At 38.2% G+C, this 21618-nt stretch overlaps 2 protein-coding genes across 7 annotated transcripts in view; one reads left to right on the forward strand and one right to left on the reverse strand.

The window, feature by feature from the left end:
• Positions 1-6690, forward strand: part of DPY19L3 (dpy-19 like C-mannosyltransferase 3) — a 42281-nt gene extending 35591 nt beyond the window's left edge. For 5 of the 6 annotated variants that reach the window (XM_075510737.1, XM_075510736.1, XM_075510738.1 and 2 more), the window contains 3 exons: positions 1437-1569; positions 2314-2472; positions 3106-6690. In XM_075510737.1, the coding sequence (XP_075366852.1) occupies positions 1437-1569; positions 2314-2472; positions 3106-3267 (454 nt within the window). In that variant the 3' untranslated portion in view covers positions 3268-6690. The remainder of the gene's footprint in view (positions 1-1436; positions 1570-2313; positions 2473-3105) is intronic. The other variant, XR_012776949.1, reaches the window with a different exon arrangement.
• A 2141-nt stretch (positions 6691-8831) lies between these two features.
• The window catches only part of LOC142413966 (neural-cadherin-like), a 71985-nt gene continuing 59198 nt past the window's right edge, over positions 8832-21618 (reverse strand). The window contains exons 29-33 of the mRNA XM_075510741.1: positions 20702-20966; positions 18732-18912; positions 17501-17745; positions 14665-14819; positions 8832-11550 (exon numbers count right to left, since the gene is read on the reverse strand). Coding sequence (XP_075366856.1) covers positions 11137-11550; positions 14665-14819; positions 17501-17745; positions 18732-18912; positions 20702-20966 — 1260 coding nt within the window. The 3' untranslated portion in view covers positions 8832-11136. The remainder of the gene's footprint in view (positions 11551-14664; positions 14820-17500; positions 17746-18731; positions 18913-20701; positions 20967-21618) is intronic.

Genomic DNA, 21618 nt, shown 5'->3' on the forward strand with positions numbered 1-21618 from the left:
TGCATAATATTAAATTCTAAAACAAATTCATTTCTTTTAATGAAACATTTACTTCATGACACTTGTGGCTTTGAATATTTTAAGTAAAAAAAATTTTTAAAAGAGATTAAATATTTTCAGGCTTTAAAATGAAACTGGTTTTATAAACTGCTGAAAAACTAGTTTATCAGTAAAGTTAAACTGGCCTATTAAAAATGCTATCTCTGTCCTTCCTAGATGAGATTAATGTACCAGTGCAAGAATTTTTAGGAAGGGTTTGTAATTATTAATTCATTTGCTAAGCATAATCTCTTGAAAGGCGATAGCAAAATTTAATTCTTGTCTCTTAACATTTTCAAGCTGCTCATGGAGCTTAAAGAAGACTGAATTCATAGCTGCAGTTTCAAAAGGCTCCCGAAAGTGCACCCCAAAGTGTCACAGTTATTTGACTACTATAGGTGCCATGTGTGCATGTATGTGGATGTTAGGCAACTATTCACATTCCTTTCTAATTTCATTTTACATGATGTAATGTATGCTTCTTTCTGTTGTTTAGTCTTCATAGAACTTTTCATGGTTATATGCCTACTAAGTGCTAGAAAACACTTAAGCATACTATGACCATTTTTAATTAGCCTAATTACAGTAGTCTCTGTTGCCTGGCATTTTTACTTTATCTTTTTGCTATGCCCTTTTGTTGTTTCTTTACATATATTTTAGATTGTAAAATTGTTGGGGGAAGGCGAGCAAAAAATCATTTTTTCATTATGGGTATTTAAACAATCCTGATGTACCAAGACTGTTATTTAGATAACAATTCTAGACATTGGCTTCGAATTTCGGATGAGATCACAGTACCAATAATTGACAGCATTTCTATCTGGCATCTTCTGCATCCCCCCTGGCTTTTTGCGACTGGGGTAGCTTTTTTCATAATTTCTCTCCTACAGTTGTTATAACAGGAGGATCAATGTCTCACATAAGAAAGTTTTCATTCCAAGTGAATGGTGAATGCCAGGACAGTAGCAAGAAGTTTTAGCATTCAGATTAAATAATCCATTTTATATAGAATGCCTTATATATCAGACACAAATCTAAGTCACAATAAGTTTCTTGAAATATTAAAAGAATTAGGATATAGAAATTTATAAATATTCTTCAGAGGCTATATGAACCCAAGAAATATATGAAGTACGGAAGTAGTTTGAAATTTTCAGGATCATGTTTTCCCTAAATTTCCTCATAGTGCATAGTAAATTTTTTATTTGCAGTTAGAGAGTATTATCATAATTCATCCGCTTCATATTTGAAGAAAACACAGTTGCTTGACCAGTTTGCTCCCTGAATAGAGGAGAGGCAGAAAAATATTTTTTCAGTCTTTTTTCCCTTCTGATCTGTAACAAGGAATGCACAGATGCCCCTACAGAGACTTCTCAGACTTATCAACATTTGTTTAGGTCAAACACTCCAAACACAGCAGTGTTTGCTGGGAGCATGCAGCTATTAGCAGGAGTCAAACTGTGCACTGGACGGACCTTAACTAATCATCCCCATTATGAGGATAAGAATCTGAGAGAGAGAACAAAACAGGTAAGAGTATTCTGATTGTTTAAGCTAATTCTTACCCATAGCAGTGGCTCCATTCCAGAAAACACATGCAATCTCTAATGGCACATTGCAAATGTCCTCACGTACTTTACTCATTGAACTAACTTATTTTCAGATACAGTTCCAGAATTTAACTTCTTCTGTGAAACTCGTAGTACTTTGGGCATCTGCTAACTCAATTCTGGCAGCTGGTGTATGTCTGAATAACTGTACCTAGGTACTCAAGCTAGTTCTGAGTGAACTGGTTTGGATGCTGTTGGCATTAATAGATTCTGCTGCCCAGCTGGGCCATTAAACCCACATCGAGCATTTCCTGATTTGCCTGATACTCCCTTCAGTTCCCAGACTAGCACATAACATTTTATATAGAAACCACCTTGAGAAACTCCACGCAAAGCTGGGGAGATTGTTTTAAACTATCCTTTCCTATAATTTAGACATTCTGAAAGTTTTACAGGCATCTACCAAGGCCTTTCTGCAGACAGCAGCACCATCCAGTGTTTTTGTAGGCAGCAGGAGTACTACTGTGCATCATAGTAGCCATAACACAGAAACTCTTAAGTGGCTACCAAGTAAAGCTTTTTTTCTTTTTTTTAATATTTAATTCAAATCACATGGATTATCAATCTCAGTTCTTTCTCAGGTTCAAGATAAAGGAATCATGAAAGAGCAAACACAGAAATAGTGGTAATGTAATGTGTCTTACAGCTTAGTTTTCTTCTATAGATTTATCAGATCTATGCCAAGAGATCTCCTGAAGATGTTTACAGAATACTGCGATCCTTTGGCACAGACTATGTGATCCTAGAAGACAGCATTTGTTACGAAAGAAGACACAGTAGAGGCTGTCGGTTACGTGACTTACTTGATATAGCTAATGGCCATGTAAGTATTATATACAAGATTTATAAAGAAAATACATTTTGCTTAACTTCTTTTTGAAATACAATTATGACTTGAAGTAGCTTGGGTTATTTCCACTTCATCGTGAGTGTGGGAAGTAAAATTTGTTGGAGCCTTTAGACGTTCTCAAAATCACCAAATTGAACACTGCTTGCTTTTAGTGGTATTTGATAATAAACAGAGGAAGAACTAAGCCTGGGCAAAGTAAGTAATCACTTCCTGATGAGCTTCAGGTTAGCAGTACACAAATAGTGTTCCCTTTCAGAGTGTAAATCACTTCATAGCTTCAGTTCCCTCAGGACCAGTGGACAGTTGTATTACTCCATTGTGTCAGGGGAGTTTTCAAGCATTTCTGGGGTTAACATGGAACCACAGCAGACTGCATAACCCAAAGCAGATACGTACCTCTGACAAATCAGCTTTATCCATAATAGAGACAATGATACTAAAATCTTACTGTTTTAACCTCCCGCTTGTTTCATACAGTCACTGTTAACAAATCTGGCCAGCGTGATCCTCTGAATGTATTGTTGAGGTTGTTTTTAGTTTCTTGTTATTGCCTGTAACTGTGAATTGGCTGAAGATATTTCACAAATCTGTTCAATTTCATTACAGATCATGGATGGTTTGGGAGAGAATGAACCTGATCTGAAACCTTCGTTGTATCCTCGCTTCTGTGAGGAAATTAAAAAAAACCTGCCTTCTTATACCATACACTTCACTAGAGTGTTCCAAAACAAAACATTCCATGTTTACAAACTTGCTAAGCATAAATAACATTTCCAACCATGGCTTCAAGTTCAGTATTTTAATGCTAGGACCCACATTAGAAAATGCAGAAGTTTACAAACATGTTATATTTGTAAGACATTTTACATTGATGGTTTCTTGTTTAATTACCATGATTCGTATTTTTTTAGACAGTTTAGTTTTGATAACATTCTTGATGTTGCCAAAATTTTCATAGATTCATAAATAAGTGCTAGCAGGGACCATTTTGATTATAAAGTCTGACCTTCTGAATACCTGAATAGGGTATAATTGCTTTCCAGTTTTAACTGATTGAAAGACACACAAAATGAGCAGCCTGCATGAGCACTGCAGAAGAGCTAGCCTATGAACTTCTCCTCAGTAGTTTGGATTTTTACTATAAAATGATAGAAATTCAATGGAAGCAGACCGTGCTCCTCCTATACTGAGTGTGCATTATCTTTGTGAATCCTTAAAATAGTCACAAAAAGGAGGTTTTCTCTTACAGTTTGACCCTCTGACAGATCCTTGTGCTCTTTCAGTGCCTCTTTTGAATTCTTTGGGAATGTATGTGGATATGAGTTTCCAAGCTTGTGAGTGTGATTGCAGAATCAGCGAGTGCAGAATCAGCAAACAAGTTTGAAGAGTAAAACTTCGATCATTGTCCAGCATTTTTAGTGATACAGAAACATACTGTTTTATAAAGTTAAGCATTCAATGATGGAGTGTTTTGTATTTCTAATGAGAATAAAGGTTGGAGCATGCTTGGTACATGTTGCATGTTTGTATCCTCGTAAAATGCTCAGAACAAACAAAAAACCAAATTTCTCAGCTTGGATTCTCAAATACACTGTTTTCTGTATTTGCTTTCTGAACTACAGGGATCCTTTTTCTCCCCATGTGAATGCCAGGAGTAGGATACCAAAACTGAACACTGCCAACCTTACAAAAGAAAAATTCACCTCTAAAATCAGCAGGAAACTTAGGTATTTAAAATATGTTCAGGTACTAGAGCTTTGCTTTACATTATTTCAGAGACAAAGCTATATATTTTAGCACAAAATCATTGTTTCCTTGCTCTTTATCCTAAAAAATAGACTACAGTTATTTTAAATTGCCTTGGAAGATTAAGTGAAGACAGGCCTCAATCCTGAGAATTTTGCGATTTGTTTGTACACTTTGTCTTTTTACCGGCTAGAACTTTGTGAATTGTATTGACTTTCTAAATGCTATGTAGGTAACACATGACTTTTGCTGTGTTTTAGCGCTGCTTTGGTTTTATATTGAAATTAGAGATTAAGTCTGATTGAAAGTCTAACAGTACTCTCCAACTTTAATTAGACATCCACTAGGATCATTTGTTTCTTATGAAAAACAGAATTGTAATAATCAAGTGCCTCTAGGCCAATGTTGAATTAACATTTGAACACATATAAGAGTGTTTGTGGCCTGTGCAAATAACTCAGTTATAATAATTACCACTGCAATTAATTTCTAATGATGGGAAACTTAAAGTGCTACTGATAGCAAACTCCACATTTAATTTAATCAAGATGTGTAATGAGATTAGCTTTCACAACTGAGCTGTGTTCTAATTCCAAATGATTTAAATGTTTTCCCTTTTTAGTTGTACTAAGGTAAATTACTGAAGAGATGATGTCACATGCTCAAACAATTTTATATTCAGTAAATACTCATTAAACAATGTTCAACATCTTTCTGCACTTTCATGCTAGCACAAAAGGAAAGTGTGCTTTAATCAGACTGTATTTAAATCAAACATTGACAGTAGCTAGGTTGTTAAACTGAGCAACTGAAACTCCTGAGTAATTTCTAGCCTGTATCCCTTAATGAGGTTGGAGACTGCTGCAGTTTAACATAATACAATAATAAAACATTTTAATCAGTATTAAAACTTTAATTAGGCCCGTAATGATGCATGCCTGTTCTTGCTGAAAGCATGGGTCAGTGAATTCCTCAGTGAGTGCCTTACAGTAATTGAAAACAAGCACACGTAAGGTAAAGTATGTCTAGGCTGTATTGTCTTATTTTAAAATGTGGTTGTATCTTTCTTTAAAGGTGCAGTAACTTTCCTCTGATTGAAATGAGAGATTCCAAGATCCAGTGGTACCCTATCATTTTCAGAATTTAATTGTAGGTGACAGCTGAGACTAAGAAGCCCTGACTGTAAGAGTAGTTATTTTTAAATAGACTTTTTTCAAAAACGCAGTCTCTGACGTGGCCAAAGGAGAAGTTTAACCTTTTCGTAGAAACTACCAAGTGCAAATTTTTTGTTTGGTTTTTGGGTTTTTTTCAAACAAAATGGACCCCAAGCTACCATAGGTCTTGGGAAAGCATAAAAACTAAGGGCTGTCATAATCCAGAACCACCACAGTGACCTTGTTCCTTCTTGCAACACAAACATCCGTCAAAGTAGCAGACCGGAAAGTTGAAGTATTAGATACAAAGTATTTTGGAGATTGCTTAACTCTTGTAGTTCACAGTCTTTAAAGCCCAGGTAGCTTGTGACACTTTTAAACAATTCCAACAGTTCCTGTATCAGAAAGATTCAGTACTAAAGGGAAGGATGTGTTTCAGTGACTGTGTAGTACAGCCTTCAGAAGACCAATCTCCTTAAAATAGTAGAATAGAAAATGCCAAGGAACAAAACCACTTACCAGCTCAGAGGAAAGCAATACACACATCAACAAGCACTTGGAGAGAGGGAGCAGCTGCTTCTCTGTCCCTGATTTAAAGCCTTGCCCACCAGAGCAAAGCATGCCGGGGAAGGCTGGAGCAGCAGCGTGCAGTCAGTGCTGGCTGAGGTATGGGGCTGTGGGACTGGTGGTAACCAGGGCTGCGTCTCCTGTTCCTAGAGGTTGGGTGTGAGTCTGAGACTTTTAGGAGGTTGGTGGTGTTTAGTTGTCTGATAATTATTTTCTCTACTTTCTGTGTCTTGCTGTGATCTACATTCACTACATTAAAAATGTGCAATTTTTTTTTAAATAACTTTACCTGTCCCTGAACTACATCATCCTGATGCACCTTATTTCCAAATGGTTGCTGTGGCATAACTGTTTCATTGTATTGAGTATGATCCACCTCCAGGAACAACCCTCGTGGCAATGCATTTACCGACGTCTTACCACTAACTAGCCATGGGAATGGCACCACCACCGTGACCTCTTGTGTACGTTACCTGTTGTCTGCAAGGACTTTTAAGCTGCGCATTATCAGTGGAATTGTGGTGTGAATGACTTTTGAGATCACAGAGACAAAATGTTATCAAGTAGCCAGAATGCTTTTAGGGGAGAAAAGCCTTTGAGATCCATAAGTATATTTTCATTTCTTGTTTCACTGTTCTGCCGGTGAGGTCTAACATAGTTATTTTATAATATGTTGTTGTAAAGAGATGTAATGACTATTGTATACTAAATAAATTGTGTAATTTGAAAATCACTTTTTTGGTTGTTTTATGTTGGGATGGATTGAGAAAGGTGCAGTTAGGGAATCAGCTTTGTTTCAGTCCGTATGGAGGAAAGCGAAGTATTTTTCAGCAGGAAGTTTTGACTTTTCTCAAGCTTGTTACATTGCATATGTCCCTGACTTTTTGAATCATCTTTGTGTTTCAGCAGCTTCCTGGACTTCCTGTCTCTGTTACAAGTTAAAGGTGTATCATCAGCCATCATTTTTGCCAGCCATCCCCCAATACACTGTAACTTTAGCAAGGTCAGTAGACTGAGGCAGTTACTCTGTTTAAGTAAATATAATTTGCTTTGAGCAATATAGAGATCTGCTTGTTTCCACATTGTAGCTCAAGCTTTAGCATTCTTTGGGAGAGAACAATTACATGTATCAAGTGCTTTGTTCGAATTAGCATGTCCTGATACAGGTAAGCTTTTAAAAGTCTAGGCGTTCTTGTGGCAGGGAGAGGCGGGATGTGCAGAGCTATACGTATAACTGTCCAGCATGGCTTCTTCTCATTTGTGGTGCCTGAGTGCAGTCACAGCTTTGCATGTGTAGTACTACTCTTAAAGTGAGGTTTTTGGCAGTTTTGTCACCAATGTTCATTAGGTACAGACAGGACTTAGCTATAAGCTTCATTTAATTAATGGAATGTTATTATAACATGGTATGCTTGTATAGAGGGGATTCTGGGTTCCAGAGAACCGGGTTTCTCAAAACCTCCTCATTCATCAACCGTTGCCAATAGCATGGTGCAAGCTATTTAAATCCCCAGGAAATGGCTGTGGTTTTTATCATTTCTATTATTAAGAAAATGCTCAACTTTCCTCTACTCTCCTCATCCTGCTCCTTCTACAGCCACGGTTTTCCTTCTAAACCTGCTGGTACTAGCCAGTAGGTCAGGCCTAAGGACAATCAGCTTTCACATGGCTTGGCTACATGTTATGTACTTGGAATGTTATTTTAAAACGGGGAAAAAACCCACAAAGATTAATGTAGTTGACAGGCAGACAGATTAAATACTAATATCCACATGATTATTTAAATTTCAGACCTTTACAAATATTTTATACTAAATAAAATGTTCTTACTACATGTTTAAAGTCTGTAAGGAATGTGGAAGAAGATTAATAAAAGTACCAGATTACTGAAAATCCCACTACCTAGGGACCCAATGATTTTTTTTATTCAATTTTTTTTCTTCCCCCCCCCCCATTGCAAAGCTTTCTGTTGCCAAGCCAGCTGTCCCTGTTCTTGAGCAATGTCGGTGCTATGCTGTGATAAGCGTTTTTGTAGAGGTACTGAAATACTTGTATGTGTCTGTTTAAATGTGGACCAAGTGAAGATATGATACGATTTCAGAAATTGCACAGTAATTAAAAGAGCAGCATGCAAATTAAAACAGATAAATTGAGTGAACTAATTAGTAATGCCTAGAAAGAGGAAAAGTAGGTTTTAACAGCTGCAAATGAGTAATTCCTATTACTGAGATTGTATCTACACAAGTTTCTATAGCAGTTTTAAAATGTTTTCTGACCTTTTGTTTTATACTGTATATTCTGTAAAACGTATGTCTAACTGCAATTACACAAGCAGCTCTGAGGTTGTGGTTGTTACTATTATTTATGGTTGTTTACAAATTAGTGCCATAGCTGTAATAAGGATCACAGTGCGCATCCTACATGTCATACGCTTCTCGGCGCCTAAAATCCCAGATGAGGGAATAAGCCTATGGGTAACACAACTTGAGTAATTCTGTTGAATGTAAAGTTATTTCCTCCTTCGTAGACTAATTGTCTGTCTGTTGCAAAAACCATGACCATGCTACATGAAAAAAGCGCTTGGATATCTGAGAAAAGTACTGGTCTGTGGCCCCAGCCAGCCACAGCCCTCGGGGAAAACACAGAAATGGTAACATGTCTTTTGAGTGTGGAACTAGAGCTTGAGTCCACGCATCAATTAGAAGCAACTGCTGCTTCCCTCAGCTTTTCAGACAGAACAGCATACACGACTCATGTCTGTGGAAGTATCTGATCAAAGCTGAGAGAGACAAATTCAACAGCGTCCAAGCTTTAGTCAACCTTAAATATATGCAAGGAAGAGACATCATATACAGAAGGCTGATTTATTATTTATACAGTGCCTTAGATATGCATGACACTTCACAGGCAAATACGGTCCTTGCCCCAAGGAGCTTACAAGCTAAATTAAATTTAAAAAACAGCCAAAATTACAGCATATCCATAGGTACGGAAAGAACACAAGGTATGCAGACAAAATTACTGCTGTTTGGGGAAGGAATAGATTTTTGTGCATAATACATATGTACTTCATTTTCCGTATCCTGTTTGTGACTGCTATGATCATGAAATACAGAAGCTGACATACTTGACTTGTGAACATTGCAAGATATTTTAGCCTGTGTTTCCTCACAGGTAAATGTATCAGTAAAATTACAAACTCATAGCCTAGGTACCATCTGTCTGTGAATCAAAACTATTGGGCATGGGTAAAAATGGCATTTCACTTCTCCAGATGAAAATGCCAAATTTCCTGCAGTCTGTAACCATTAGTTGATTGTGTGCTCGAGATTTTCCAAAGTGTGTCACAGGTGCATGCAAGAACAAGATACTGTGTCAACATTTCTCATTTGGGAAATGTGCAAATTAATCTAGCCTGCAGACTGCATTGACCTATTTGTTTATGGTTTTTTACTATACATGTAAAAATAAAAGCCAGACCTCCCAAAACAAGCTACTGATGCAACTGTAAGCAAAGCAGTTTTAAATGTCTTTTACAATACATTGTTTTATGCTTTGTTTTAATGAAACATTATCTTAGAATCTGTATGATATATGCATATATCATCAGCTGATACATATATAGTTTACATATTACAATATATTAAAAAAACAGCACAAAACAAGATTGTGTTCTTGCTGCACTTTACTCCATTTGTATATACGAGTGGTCTCAATATAAAAAATAAAAATAAAAATTAATTTTATGGAGCCTTCTTGCTTCCAAATATTGTCAAGTTAAAAAAAAAAATCCAGAATACTAGCTGGACATTAAATGGTCTGAAAAAGGGACTGATAATTTAGAGCAGAATATTCCCCCCCCTGCAACTACTGTTAGTTTTTCCCTGTGTTTCTCTGTCCCCAGTTGATCATGATTTTCTACTGCAATGTATCTGAGGGAGGCCTGTATTATTATGTGCTGTCATCCATGGTTTTTGGAAAATTACCGTCTTTGAATTATTAGACTTTTAGCAGGGTTGTGTTTATCACAGAATTTCAGTTTTAGAAGTCCCAGTGGTAGGTGAAGTTCTTTTTTGGATCCCAGAAAGACCTTCAGTCTTCTCACGTCCTAAAGACACTAGGTATTCTGACAACAGCCAAGGGATGCTGGGTTTTTTCTTCACCGAAAATGCATCTGTATTCCCCGTCAGCTCTTGCCAAGGCATTGCTTGGCTACAATGGTAGCTGGTCAGCGCTTCTACTAAAACAGTCAATCTCCAGCCTCTCAAACCTCATTCTTGCAATGCTTCTATGAAAGGAGGTTTAGCAAGAAAGGCCGGTTTGTAGATGCTAATTACATAGTTCCGGCTGGTCCTTAGTTTAGGCTCAATTTAGTGGCCCATTAGGAATGAAAGATTATGGTGAACTGTGGTGTTTGCTACTGAAACTCCTAACTAGTGATCTTTGAGGCTAGTATCTTAGAAAACCTGGCCTTTTAATTATGGAAAGTATTTAGTTGCAAGCAGCTGATTTGACATGTTGTGCCTAAATTCAGTTTCTGCATTTATATGACTGCATAAAGGGATTTCATTAAGTTATAACCAAAGTTAAAGACCACCATCCATGCTGCTTCATTCCTTTGCCTGGATCCATGGACCCTCATCTACACTGTGTTCAGGGAGCAGGTGCTGTAACTGAGCCTCAGTCAGGGAAAGGAGATGGCTATAATACAACACAGACTTTATTTCCACAAGAAAAAGACAATGTGCTTTTTTTTCTTCAAATAACTGCTAAAGCTCCTACTGAAAACAGTACACACAGCATGCTTTCTTCATGCTTTGAGCACCATCTTAGCTTATGTACATAAGCTAATAGGATCTCTCAGAGTCCTTTATTACCTTAGTGACAAAAAAAATCTATTTATTTCTTAAACACTCTGTGTGAATAAGTACTCCAAGTTCTCCCTTACTCTTTCCAGTAGGTTTATATCCCCCAACGTAAATGTCTAGAATGTCCCAAGATTAGCTCCTACTGCTAAATTTTTCAGTTAGATGCAAACTGTGGCTCAGTAGTGGGAATTTGACCACCTCTGAGAACAGGAAGAAAAAAGGGTGGGGGAGGGGGCTGAAGAGCATGAAAAACTGTCCTTCACCCTTGCTTCCACAACTTTGAAAATAGTGGACTTGGTAATCTACAGGTCTTCTGCATCTGTGTGTGAGTACAGTTCACTCAGTTTCTCAAACTTCGGTCCCCACTCTTTAATGTCATCGTACGCTATACCCTCATCCAGTCCAGAGGAGCTCAGGGTACTCAGACTGCTAGCGACCGAGCCTTCTCCTTCGGTGCAGAACACCTGCAGTGAGTCTTGGGGCACAGCCCGGGGATGATGGTCAGCATCTCGGACGACATCTGACCAGTACTGACCAAAGTCCCCCCTAGTAAAAGAGGCTTCTGTAGTCGCTGATGGTTTGGTCTGCTCCTGCATGCTTGGGGATGCATCACTAAAGAAACTGTTCAGTTTTGTTGGGTTTTCTTTCTTCTTGTGGAGGGAATAGGCTGGGCTGGTTTGAACAGACACCTGCAGTTCTGCCATGTTATATGCATCCTGGAGTGAGAAACCGTTCACGTTAAATTAATATTCTCTATAGGTCCCAAAATTCCATGTTCTAGTGGAAATAAAATAGGAACAATCCCGAGGCAGTCCGTTTGGTGCGAACACGTGAGAGATTGGCTTGTTCAACCAACTCTGCCACCTACAACGTGCCTAAGAAAGCCAAAACCCACCAAGGAGATGAGAATGCACGAGGAACACCTGTGCAGCCTGCACTGCTACAGTTAGGTTCAAAATCAAGTCTAATTTCATATTTGAAGCTAAATAAAGATGACAGAAATGCCCCAATTTTTGTTCTGAAATTCAGATCTGAATATTTTTTCATCATTAAACACTGATACCGAGTCTGGCAACAAAGGTGAGAAAGGATAGTCACTAATAGCATGTTAAAAGCAATCTTTCTGCATTAGTAGTTCAAACATCTACTGTGATTTCTGTTAAAATTTTATCAATCTGTGGAATAATTGCTAGTTACATTATATGGAAGTGGCATGACTGTAAGGCCAAGTAACTACCTATTACAAAAAAAAAAGTTTCCCTTCTAATGAAGCAGCAGTTCATGTTGTCTGATAATTGTGCCGCAGTTCCTGAAGTGCAACTTCTGGCACTAAAGCTACCAGTACCGTACATGTTAACTGCATCAACCGACGAGAACCTTTATGCCAGCAGAAAGAAAGAAAAGAAGTATTGTCTTACAGCATCCTTCACCTTACTACAATCCAAAGGTTGTGTCTCTGGACTTATTTACAGACAAAAGAAGAATGTTGACAGGCTGTATGAGACGGAATTCATTAGAGCAAACAGGTAATTATTTGTATGGCTCATGCTATTCACCTGAATAGTAGCCATCAATGACGGAGCTGTCAAATCCACACAGTCCAAAAGATTACATTTATTCTCTCACATGCTGAATTGCACATAACCATTTTATAAGAGATTATCCTAGGTAATCTTGGTGAGCCGTTGCTGAATTTCAATCAGGAACTGCTTCAAAAAAAAAAAAAAAAACAAACCCCACCTGCAATCAAGAAGCCAGTAAGTGGCAAGACTAGGGTTTGGGACAGGGCTGTAACATAGAATGGCTGCTTATTTCCATTCATCCAGAGACTAAATACTGTTAGTGATGAACAATGCGAGGCCTACAGCGCAGATGCCTATCTTCCACATGTGCTAAGTAAGCGTAAGCTACAGTATGATCCCACTATGAGCATTTTGTAATAGCGTGGCTAGCAGTATAATCAATAAAACATGGCAACTTGTAGTTGTACGAAACTTAAATGGGAGTTTGTCCAAATACAGATGTAAAGATCATCCCCCTTCAGTTAACCGGGTGGTATTAAAATCATACTTTGCTGCTATTAGTTCATTAACATTTCTTCTGAATCTATACCGTTCTTAGCTGGCAGTCTACTAACCCAAGTCAATCCTTGCCTCCAGCTTCAAAGCTGGCTTTTAACAACATCTGGTGTTTAGTTGTGTGAGTATATACTTATCAGTGCACTGATCTACTACAATTTTTATGAACTCCTCATTTCTCTGAGGGACAGTTGTATTTATTTCAGGTGCAGAAACTCCTTAATAAGGCAGCCTCTTGTCTCCATAGTCCTACCCCCCACTAACATGACAAAGACAAAACTCTCTTATCCAAGTGCCCTCGTGATCCTTTTGTTAAGGTAACATTAGAATACAATTAAGGTATTCTAATTCTGGGTGGTTTGTTTTTTTTAAATCTAGACAAACAATTATGTATTAAAAAGAATACTGGAAAGTTTTAGCTGTAATCCCACTAACTGTAAAATCTGAATAATTTAGGAACAGTATACAGAACCTGTAGAGGCTTCACTCCAAGCAGCATTTCTTCAAGACAGAGTAATAGCCTCAGATGAAGATCATCAAGTCACTCATTTGCTTCCACGACTTAAAATAAGGAGTGTATTTTAAGAAGTCTCCAAAAGTAATTAAACATGTCACATGGTAACTGTGGATTTCCTCAATCTATAGACCTTCTGGGTGTAAAATTGCGAAGTACTGCAGAGGAAGTTAATCTTATTAAGGAAAACAGGATTTTTGCATATAGCTGTCTATGTTGATCACATGGAAAATGTCCCTTTATTTATTATGTTCACACTAATTCATCAAGAAATTAAGGATACTCTACAAGTAAGAATATTTTCTCAGGTGACCTTGTAAAACACTCTATATTTTCATAACTAAAAATTCTTGAAGATCTTTGGAATTTTGGGACAGGGCACTTTTTTTTATTTTTAAATCACTGGCTTTTTTGCATCCATCACACTAGTGCCCTGACTATCATTACCTGTGCAGAGTCACACCACCTTTTGAATCCACAAAATGAACCATTTCAAAGGTGGCGATGAAGCTCCCTACCTTTTTTAAGCATCTGTGGGTCATTACTCATCTATAGTATCTGCAGTTTTCTTTCAAAGTTCTGGCTTAAACTGACATGTAGAAATCCTTAAAACAGTGAGCAGAAATGTTAATATTATCTGGTTTGGGTATAATCTGGTCTACTGTAAGTATAAACACAGCTTGTGTTCACTAGCTTATTTCTCTCCAAAACAGGAAAATGCAGAAAGGTTCTTCCACAACCACCATGTGCTTTAGGGCTTAAGAGGAACAAATGTAGTACCTCGCTTTCTTAACAAGTCAAGTCTGAATAACTGCTGTTATGAACAGTCTCCAGAAAGAGACTGCCCATAACAAACTGTTCACATCAGGCTCTTGCAAGCCCTCAGCACTCCAGCAGTAATTACCACTGAGAACCTCAGCAGCTCTTGAGCCATGAAACCAAAATCATCAGCTGTTACATTCATTACTGCCAAACTCACTCTACAAGCATTTTTAAATATGCACATAGGATCACTTGCTTTAAGACAAATTAAAAATTGATAGGCACTTATCTCCTCTTAAGAAACATGCACCCTTGTGTACATAACCTCGCAAATAATTCATCTACCAATTGCAGTAATGAATCAGCAGAACAAAGGCTAAGGTCCTCAGTTATAAAAGAATAGCATAAAGTAACTTTTCATTAGCATGGTGAACCACCGGTCCCCTCTTAATTGAATGTAACACAATGATCCTTACTTGGTCTCGTTCCCCACCCCCTTCTTCATTGTAGTTGAGGATATTTTCTCTGATGTCCTCCAAATCCTCATGATGCGCAGATACGTGGTAAACTCCTCCGCTCAGACCTTTGTGACTCTTCCAGCAAGCCCACAAGAATACAGCACTGAACAGAGCTGTGTAAACACACAGGAGCAAAACAGAACATCATTCAGAAACAAATAAAACATTTATATGCAGAAGTGCTGCAGGATGGCTTAGGCAGCAGCCGTTCTGTATGAGTACTGCAGCACTGGTTTGCAGTCAGAGCCAGCAAGGCTGTAGTTTTGTTTCTCAGCAAATGTTTGATTTCACTCTTCAACGTAGTTACAAGTGAACGTCAAAGACAGAAGAAAAGGCCTTTAAAGAGCATTTTAAAATACCCCTTAAAGTGTAACTCTGAAGCTGTTAAAAGCGTAACTAACTGAAGAACTGAATGACCCAAGTGCTGTTCAGAAACCTATCTATTTAATGGATTGAGTTAAGCTTTGTAAGAGAAAATGTATACAAGGGGTAGCACTTAAGTAACAGTGTGTTGATGGTAACAGATACTATGACACAGAAGTGAAGCACAAGACCACAAGGGACAAAAAAGGAAACGACTTACACATTTTTACCAGAAAAAAGATCAGGCATATTTTGCCTTAGCATCCATGAATTTAAACATTCTTCTTAAATGCTTAGGTGCATCTTACACACTGACAGTTGTAAAGCTTCAACATCAGATACTGAACATTATTTAAATAGAAACGTGTACCTCTATAAAACTATAAAAATTGAGAAAAGCTCATAGTAAGACCTCAAACTATTGGATACCATAAACTAACACCGTAGTGAATTAGAGACTAGGATCTCTTACCGAATATCTACAGGGCAGAGTGCAGTTCTGTGGAGCTGCATCTAGATGACCTTGGGACTGAAACTGGTGTACGCAGAGGTCTATGCCCTGTGCTGTGTGGCTATACCCTTCAAGCTGAATCAATGTGTTCCAGATGTATGTTTACCTTTCCTCCCCCCATCCCCCAAATTTACAGCAATGTGCCACACAGATTTTCACACATGGTAACTTCTTGGCAAAGGCATTTTTTTAGCTGAGCTGATTTTGAGATACTCTTTTGAAAAAAGAAGTCTTTTAGACGTTCTACATCTCCCTGTTCTTTTACTCTGACTGCTAATAAAAAGCCAATACTTAACATGAATATAGCCCATGTTCCAAGAGCGTAACAAGAGTGTAAACCAGAGCCCCCCCAAAGATAGTATCTCTTCCATACAGATACCAACAGTGTAAGCTCCTGCCTGATTTTCTGTCATTAAACAGTGCTGTCATTAAAAGCATTCTATGAAGTTTATTGTTTCTTTGATGCATAGTGTTAGTGTTAGAGCAGTTGCAAGCTCCAAAGTATCACTGTGTCTTTAACTGAACAAAATGAGCTGAAGTCTCCTCCTGGCAGGGAAGGGTGGGGAAGGTTCGTGTGATATCAAACCAATGTGAAGCTGCCCTGGTATTGATTTACTTGCAAAATGGTTCCGTATCTGAATTTAAAAGATGTAATCAGATGTCAGAAAAGCAGTGTTTCTAATTTATTGGAAAATTATAAATTTATAATCAAAATTGCATTAATTAATCACTTTTAAGTGCATTATCGCTTTCTGGAAGCTGTGTAAGAGAAAGGGCATCTGAAATCTTGAGAACAAGGAATTTTATTAGAAATTCTCCTAACAAAAGTTACAGTGATACTACCATTGTTAACCACATCTATGAAAATTCTCACAGCAATGCACACCACTTGGTTAAAAACAACTGTTTCTAACTCATAATTTAGACCTGAAAGATTAGCAGGATTAGTAAGTAAAAGATCCTGTTGTTTTTTCAGTCCAGTTCAGTCAAGCACAGGTAGCAACACAAAGTCAGCTCACAATAAAACTGCTCTGACACAGCAAAACCCCCTCCTTTAACCTAATGATCTCTTATCAACTTCCACTAACTGGGATTCCAAAAGCTGTGAAACCAGTTAGCTTCCCACAGTATTTGCTGTTCATATTTGCATGGCAAACATAGTATCTGGCAGAGCTGGGGAGAGTGATGGTATTTCAGGTAGCTAGAGATGGATGCAAAACAGTCCATAATACATTTTCATACTCTTACTACAACTTCTGAATGAAACTTAACACTGCAAGCCATGAGGAAAATCCTATGTCCTTACTCAGACAAACTTTCATGAAATGTGAATAAACAAGAAGGACTCAAAGATGTGATCCTTCCTCACTAGTGAGATCCTTCTTTGTCTTTCCTCTTCTTTTCAAGACCCAATGCCTAAGCCTGAAAATGGCTGAGGAAGCCAAAAGCAGCGGTGAGGAGTTGTGACACAACTGGTAAGACGCAAGAGACTGCTCCTGTCTGACCAAGTGTGTTCCTATCAGACAGTGTATTTCTCCTAGACTAAAAAATCTGTTTCATGCTCAGCAGTGTTTTAAACAATGCTTATCTGGTAGCAGTCTCCACTCTTGCGGTTCAATTGAATTTGCTTCCAATTACGCATCTGAACAGTTCCTTAGCAATGAAGTGAAAATGTGCAGAAAATAAAACTGCGAAGACTTTCCATCGCTCACAAATGTTGATTCACTTAGCAATATATGCACAGGAGGATGAAAAATAAGTTACTGATGGAGCTGAGACCATGGCAAAGAAATGAAGGCAGAGTCAAGTCTCCATTAGGAAACTGAGTTTTTCAGCAGGAGGATGAGATGACGACTATTCAGGACAAGATGGATAAGTGAGTTCACCAAAGGTAATACAAGATGTAGTTGCCGTAACTACCTAACAGCGCCAAAAAGCAAATGCAGATGGCAAACATGGAACTAAAGCTCAGGCCTGTATCCTTGTGAAAGATCGCCAGTGTGATTTCACAGTTACGTCCAGTATAGCCATCAGGGCAGTGACATTGGAACTTGGTTGGTGACTGCGAGATGCAGGTACCATAGTTACAGGGCCTTTTAGCGCATGCAGTGTAGACACACTGTCTACCAGTGGCATTCTCCATGATCATGTGTCCCGGAGGGCAACTGAAAAGACGAAGGCAAAATGAAACCATTAAACTTTGAGAAAAGTAAGCACGAAAGACAGCATTTAAGACTTTAAAACAATCTTTGATGACACTCTATATACAGTTTCTGAAGTAGCTACTAAAAGTAAGTTACTAAGAATAATTACAGGATTGTAGTCTTTTCTAAAGCAGTCATACAACAATGAGCTCCACAACTTTAAACCCTTACATCTGGGGCTTCCAGAACTCAGGTAGTTCCACAGGCTTCTGCAAGATTACCCATGTGATAGCCAGATTAGGGTCTGCAGCTCTGTCCAGGCAGGAGAAGCTATGCTACGTTCTTTGTGTTTCCATCTCAGTGAATTTCCAGAAAAAAATGCATCCCTAGAAAACTCTGTTTGTGTGGACAGTGGCAGTCAGTAATGCTTGAAGTATATGTTTTCACAGCACAACTAACTTGAATTAGTGTTGTCCTAACCTCAGCCCCAGCCACACATAAGAACTCTGAGCTTAATGATGCAGTGCTTCTAATGCAACTCGAGTGGCCTGTAAGGGAACAGAGGTCACAGCTTAAGACAGTGTAGAAGTCAGACGCTAACAAAAAAAAGCACATCTACATTGCACAGGATGAGCTTCACAAGACAGCTAGCCATGCTAGCATTCTGCTCCACTCCAGCTAGCATACCCTCTCCTCCTGGTTTTCAGGGTTTACAAACATTCTGGATTTGCTGCTATTCTTTAAGCATTTTCAATTAAGACAGGCAGCCGAAATCGTTACAGAATCAATGGAGATACGCTGATTTACATCAGCTAAGGATAGTACCTAAAAGGACAGAGGTCTCTGAGTAACCTGATGCCTATGCAGGCATCTAGCTTAGTGTTTCACTGTGGTTCAACTGATTTGATGAGATTGCCAGTAGCAGCCTTCAAGTTGCACACTTCTTCAGCATCCACCCTTTCCCACCTGAATCTGGAGGGTTTTGTGCTTCTATTTCCACCAATTACCTGCATTCATGCATCATCCACAAATCAATACAAATGAATTCCTGGTTACAAGGGTTATTCCTACAAGCCTCTGAAGAACAGCCTTCTTTGACGCCTTGGGCACTTAATACTGACACCAGCTCCTTCACGTGAGTATCCAGAGGGATCCTGTAGTTATTAAATCTGACATCCTTCATACATCCTGAGGCAAGACACAAAGAGACTGTTTTAAAAGCCATTCAGCAAGAATGACTTGAAGCAGCTGTAAGATTTGGCAGTTTATGTTTAACAAAGGACCCAGGCTACCAAAGTTTAAATCTAGGACTGAATTTACCTAAACTTTCATAGCATTGCTCTCCATTTTTTGACTGAATTTGTTGAACTTTTGATCCAGATTCCCAGTGTTTTCCACAAGAACCAAGTGCTGCTGCAGGCCCTTATCTGCTTGTGTTCAAGACAGTGGAACATGTACCCCTTCACTATGTTTTCAACCGAAAAGTCCAAATATTGTGGAAAACCTGTTATATGTGGAAAATCTGTTATATTCTCCAATGTGTACCAGTATAAATTGTGATTAGTTGATTTTTAATGGTAGTTTACAACTTAACTTTATAGAAGAGCAAACGACAAATAACGGTGAAACACCCTTGGGTCACTGATAGAAATTTTGTACTGAAGAAGTGTGGCATTAATTTTGTACACATGAGATGCCTCAGCATAAAAGCATATACCTTGAAGAACTAAGTACATTTTATAACTTCAAAGCCCTTAGTTTCAGCAACATTAACTGTCCTAATTAAAATGATCTTCATGTAACCATTTAACTTCTTTAATCTATTTACTTAAAAACAAATACTATTACTCCCATAAATAAAAATTCAAAATATGGTCCCTAGTTCTCAGCATAATCTTTAGTTATTGGAATACTTGTATACTTGGAAACAATAGAAAACAATCTTTTTCTAAATAATTTGTGATATACTTACGTTGTAAGTTGTTATCCTATTTAATGCATATACATTTTATATGTTTTCTCCTCGCACTTTTTTGTTACTCACTGAAATACTTTTATCTGGTGAAAACATTACCACCTTGTTTCAAATGGATTTACTAGAATCTGGTTAAAGAGGCGAAAGGCATGGGAGAGAGAGGTGATAGACAGATACCAGGCGCATTTAACCAAGTAACGGTGTGTGTCTTCCTTGTCAATACAAAAGATGTGCTGCGCAACTGCGCATTACTTATACTGTGATTTTAGGTGAAGGGTGAGCTGCCAGCTGAGGACAAAGTAAAAAGCTGTTATGGATATCTTAACCTTACCCTTCTCTATATTTCTCCTTTGTGCAACTATTAAATTTCCAGGCTGAAAACTGATTTGTTTTCTTAACAGACATCACGACTTCATCCACTCAGTTGCTAAAAATTTGAACTGTGAGCTCTAACTCGATAAACGATTTCTAATTTTAATTAATGCTTCAACTGAGTGACTGTAAAATCCAATAATACAAAGGTAGTGCATAAAGGTAATAAACCAGAGTTTGTTGTGTGCTATGCAATGCCTGTATAAAATGGTAATACTCCTTTCAGCATAGGGACAGTTGTATTTGGTAGGGAAGGACAGCTGCCAAATGGACTGGATAGAACCATGCAATGAACCCGTTCTGTGTATCTAATGCAATGAGCCACCCACAGTCCACCTGGGAGAAGCCTGTGGATCTCCAGTTACAAATACTCTACATACAGTTGTGCGAAGAGGCTACCACCTTTGTTCCAAGCCCAGTAGCTAACAGTATTTGCACATAATTCCCTGCTGTACATTTTTCCTAGTCAGAACAGTGTATTTGTCCCTTTTGCAAAGTGTCATGCAAGAAATCTGTTTACTTTGAGCTCTACAAAAATAAGAAAGCTTCTCGCAATATGCCCGTGTAGTACCAATAAGCCTTCATTTTTACAGGTCTATATTCTGAACAGTGAGATCAAGAATTCCTCACCTCGAAAACTCTTGTTTTGATTGAATGGGTAGGTATTTCCAAGGACCAAGCTGCTGGGGTCAATCACAATCTCTTTGTACACTCCTGCTGCTTTCAGAATTTCTCTCTTCCCACCTCCTTCATAAAGGCGAAGAGTAAATTCATTTTCATTTCTCTCCAGTGTGATATGATGCCATTCACCATTATCAATGTGGTAGGAGGGAAGGCTTACAGAATAGTCTCCATCACCCAGATTATATGAGACCACTAAGAATCCCTGAACAACCTTGTGGATAATTAACAAAGTAGTAAGAAAGAAAAGAAAAGTCATCACCTGACATTTTGTATTGACCTGTAACTGTCACATTACTTGAACTAAGACTTGTATGTAATCATCAATCGCAAAGCATTTGTTTAAATTTAGGGTATGTTTACACTGCACATACAGTGTAATACAAAGATACTTCAGGTGCTACTGAACTAGACAACCTAAATACTGGTAGCGGTGTCCTCACACTAGTATGTAACTCAGAGTAATTTTACCCTGCTTCTTTCTTGGACAAATTTACAGGGCTCTTCGAATGGTTGAGAATCTGGTGTGTCACTTATACACTGACAGCTCAAACCAACTCAGCTGAAGAGGTGACTCATTCAGTGGTAAGTACAAAATGAACAGGTTGTCATTTTGAGAGTGTCATCATTAGAACTGCCACAGGCACCTTCCTTGGCAGGGTCTGAACTATGCAGAATCGGCCACTCGTGGCCACAGCTGAACAGGACACCAGGGCAGACACACTATTCATCCTATTCTGTATAGCAAACTATACTTCACTGTAGCTGGCCATTAATTCATTTGAAATCCAAGGGGATACCATGGTTGTGCAGTCAATATCTTAAGTGAAGGATCAGATATGTAAGTGTCCATAAAACAAATCCCA

The sequence above is a fragment of the Mycteria americana genome, chromosome 8 (assembly GCF_035582795.1).
Source record: "Mycteria americana isolate JAX WOST 10 ecotype Jacksonville Zoo and Gardens chromosome 8, USCA_MyAme_1.0, whole genome shotgun sequence".
NCBI lineage: Eukaryota > Metazoa > Chordata > Aves > Ciconiiformes > Ciconiidae > Mycteria > Mycteria americana.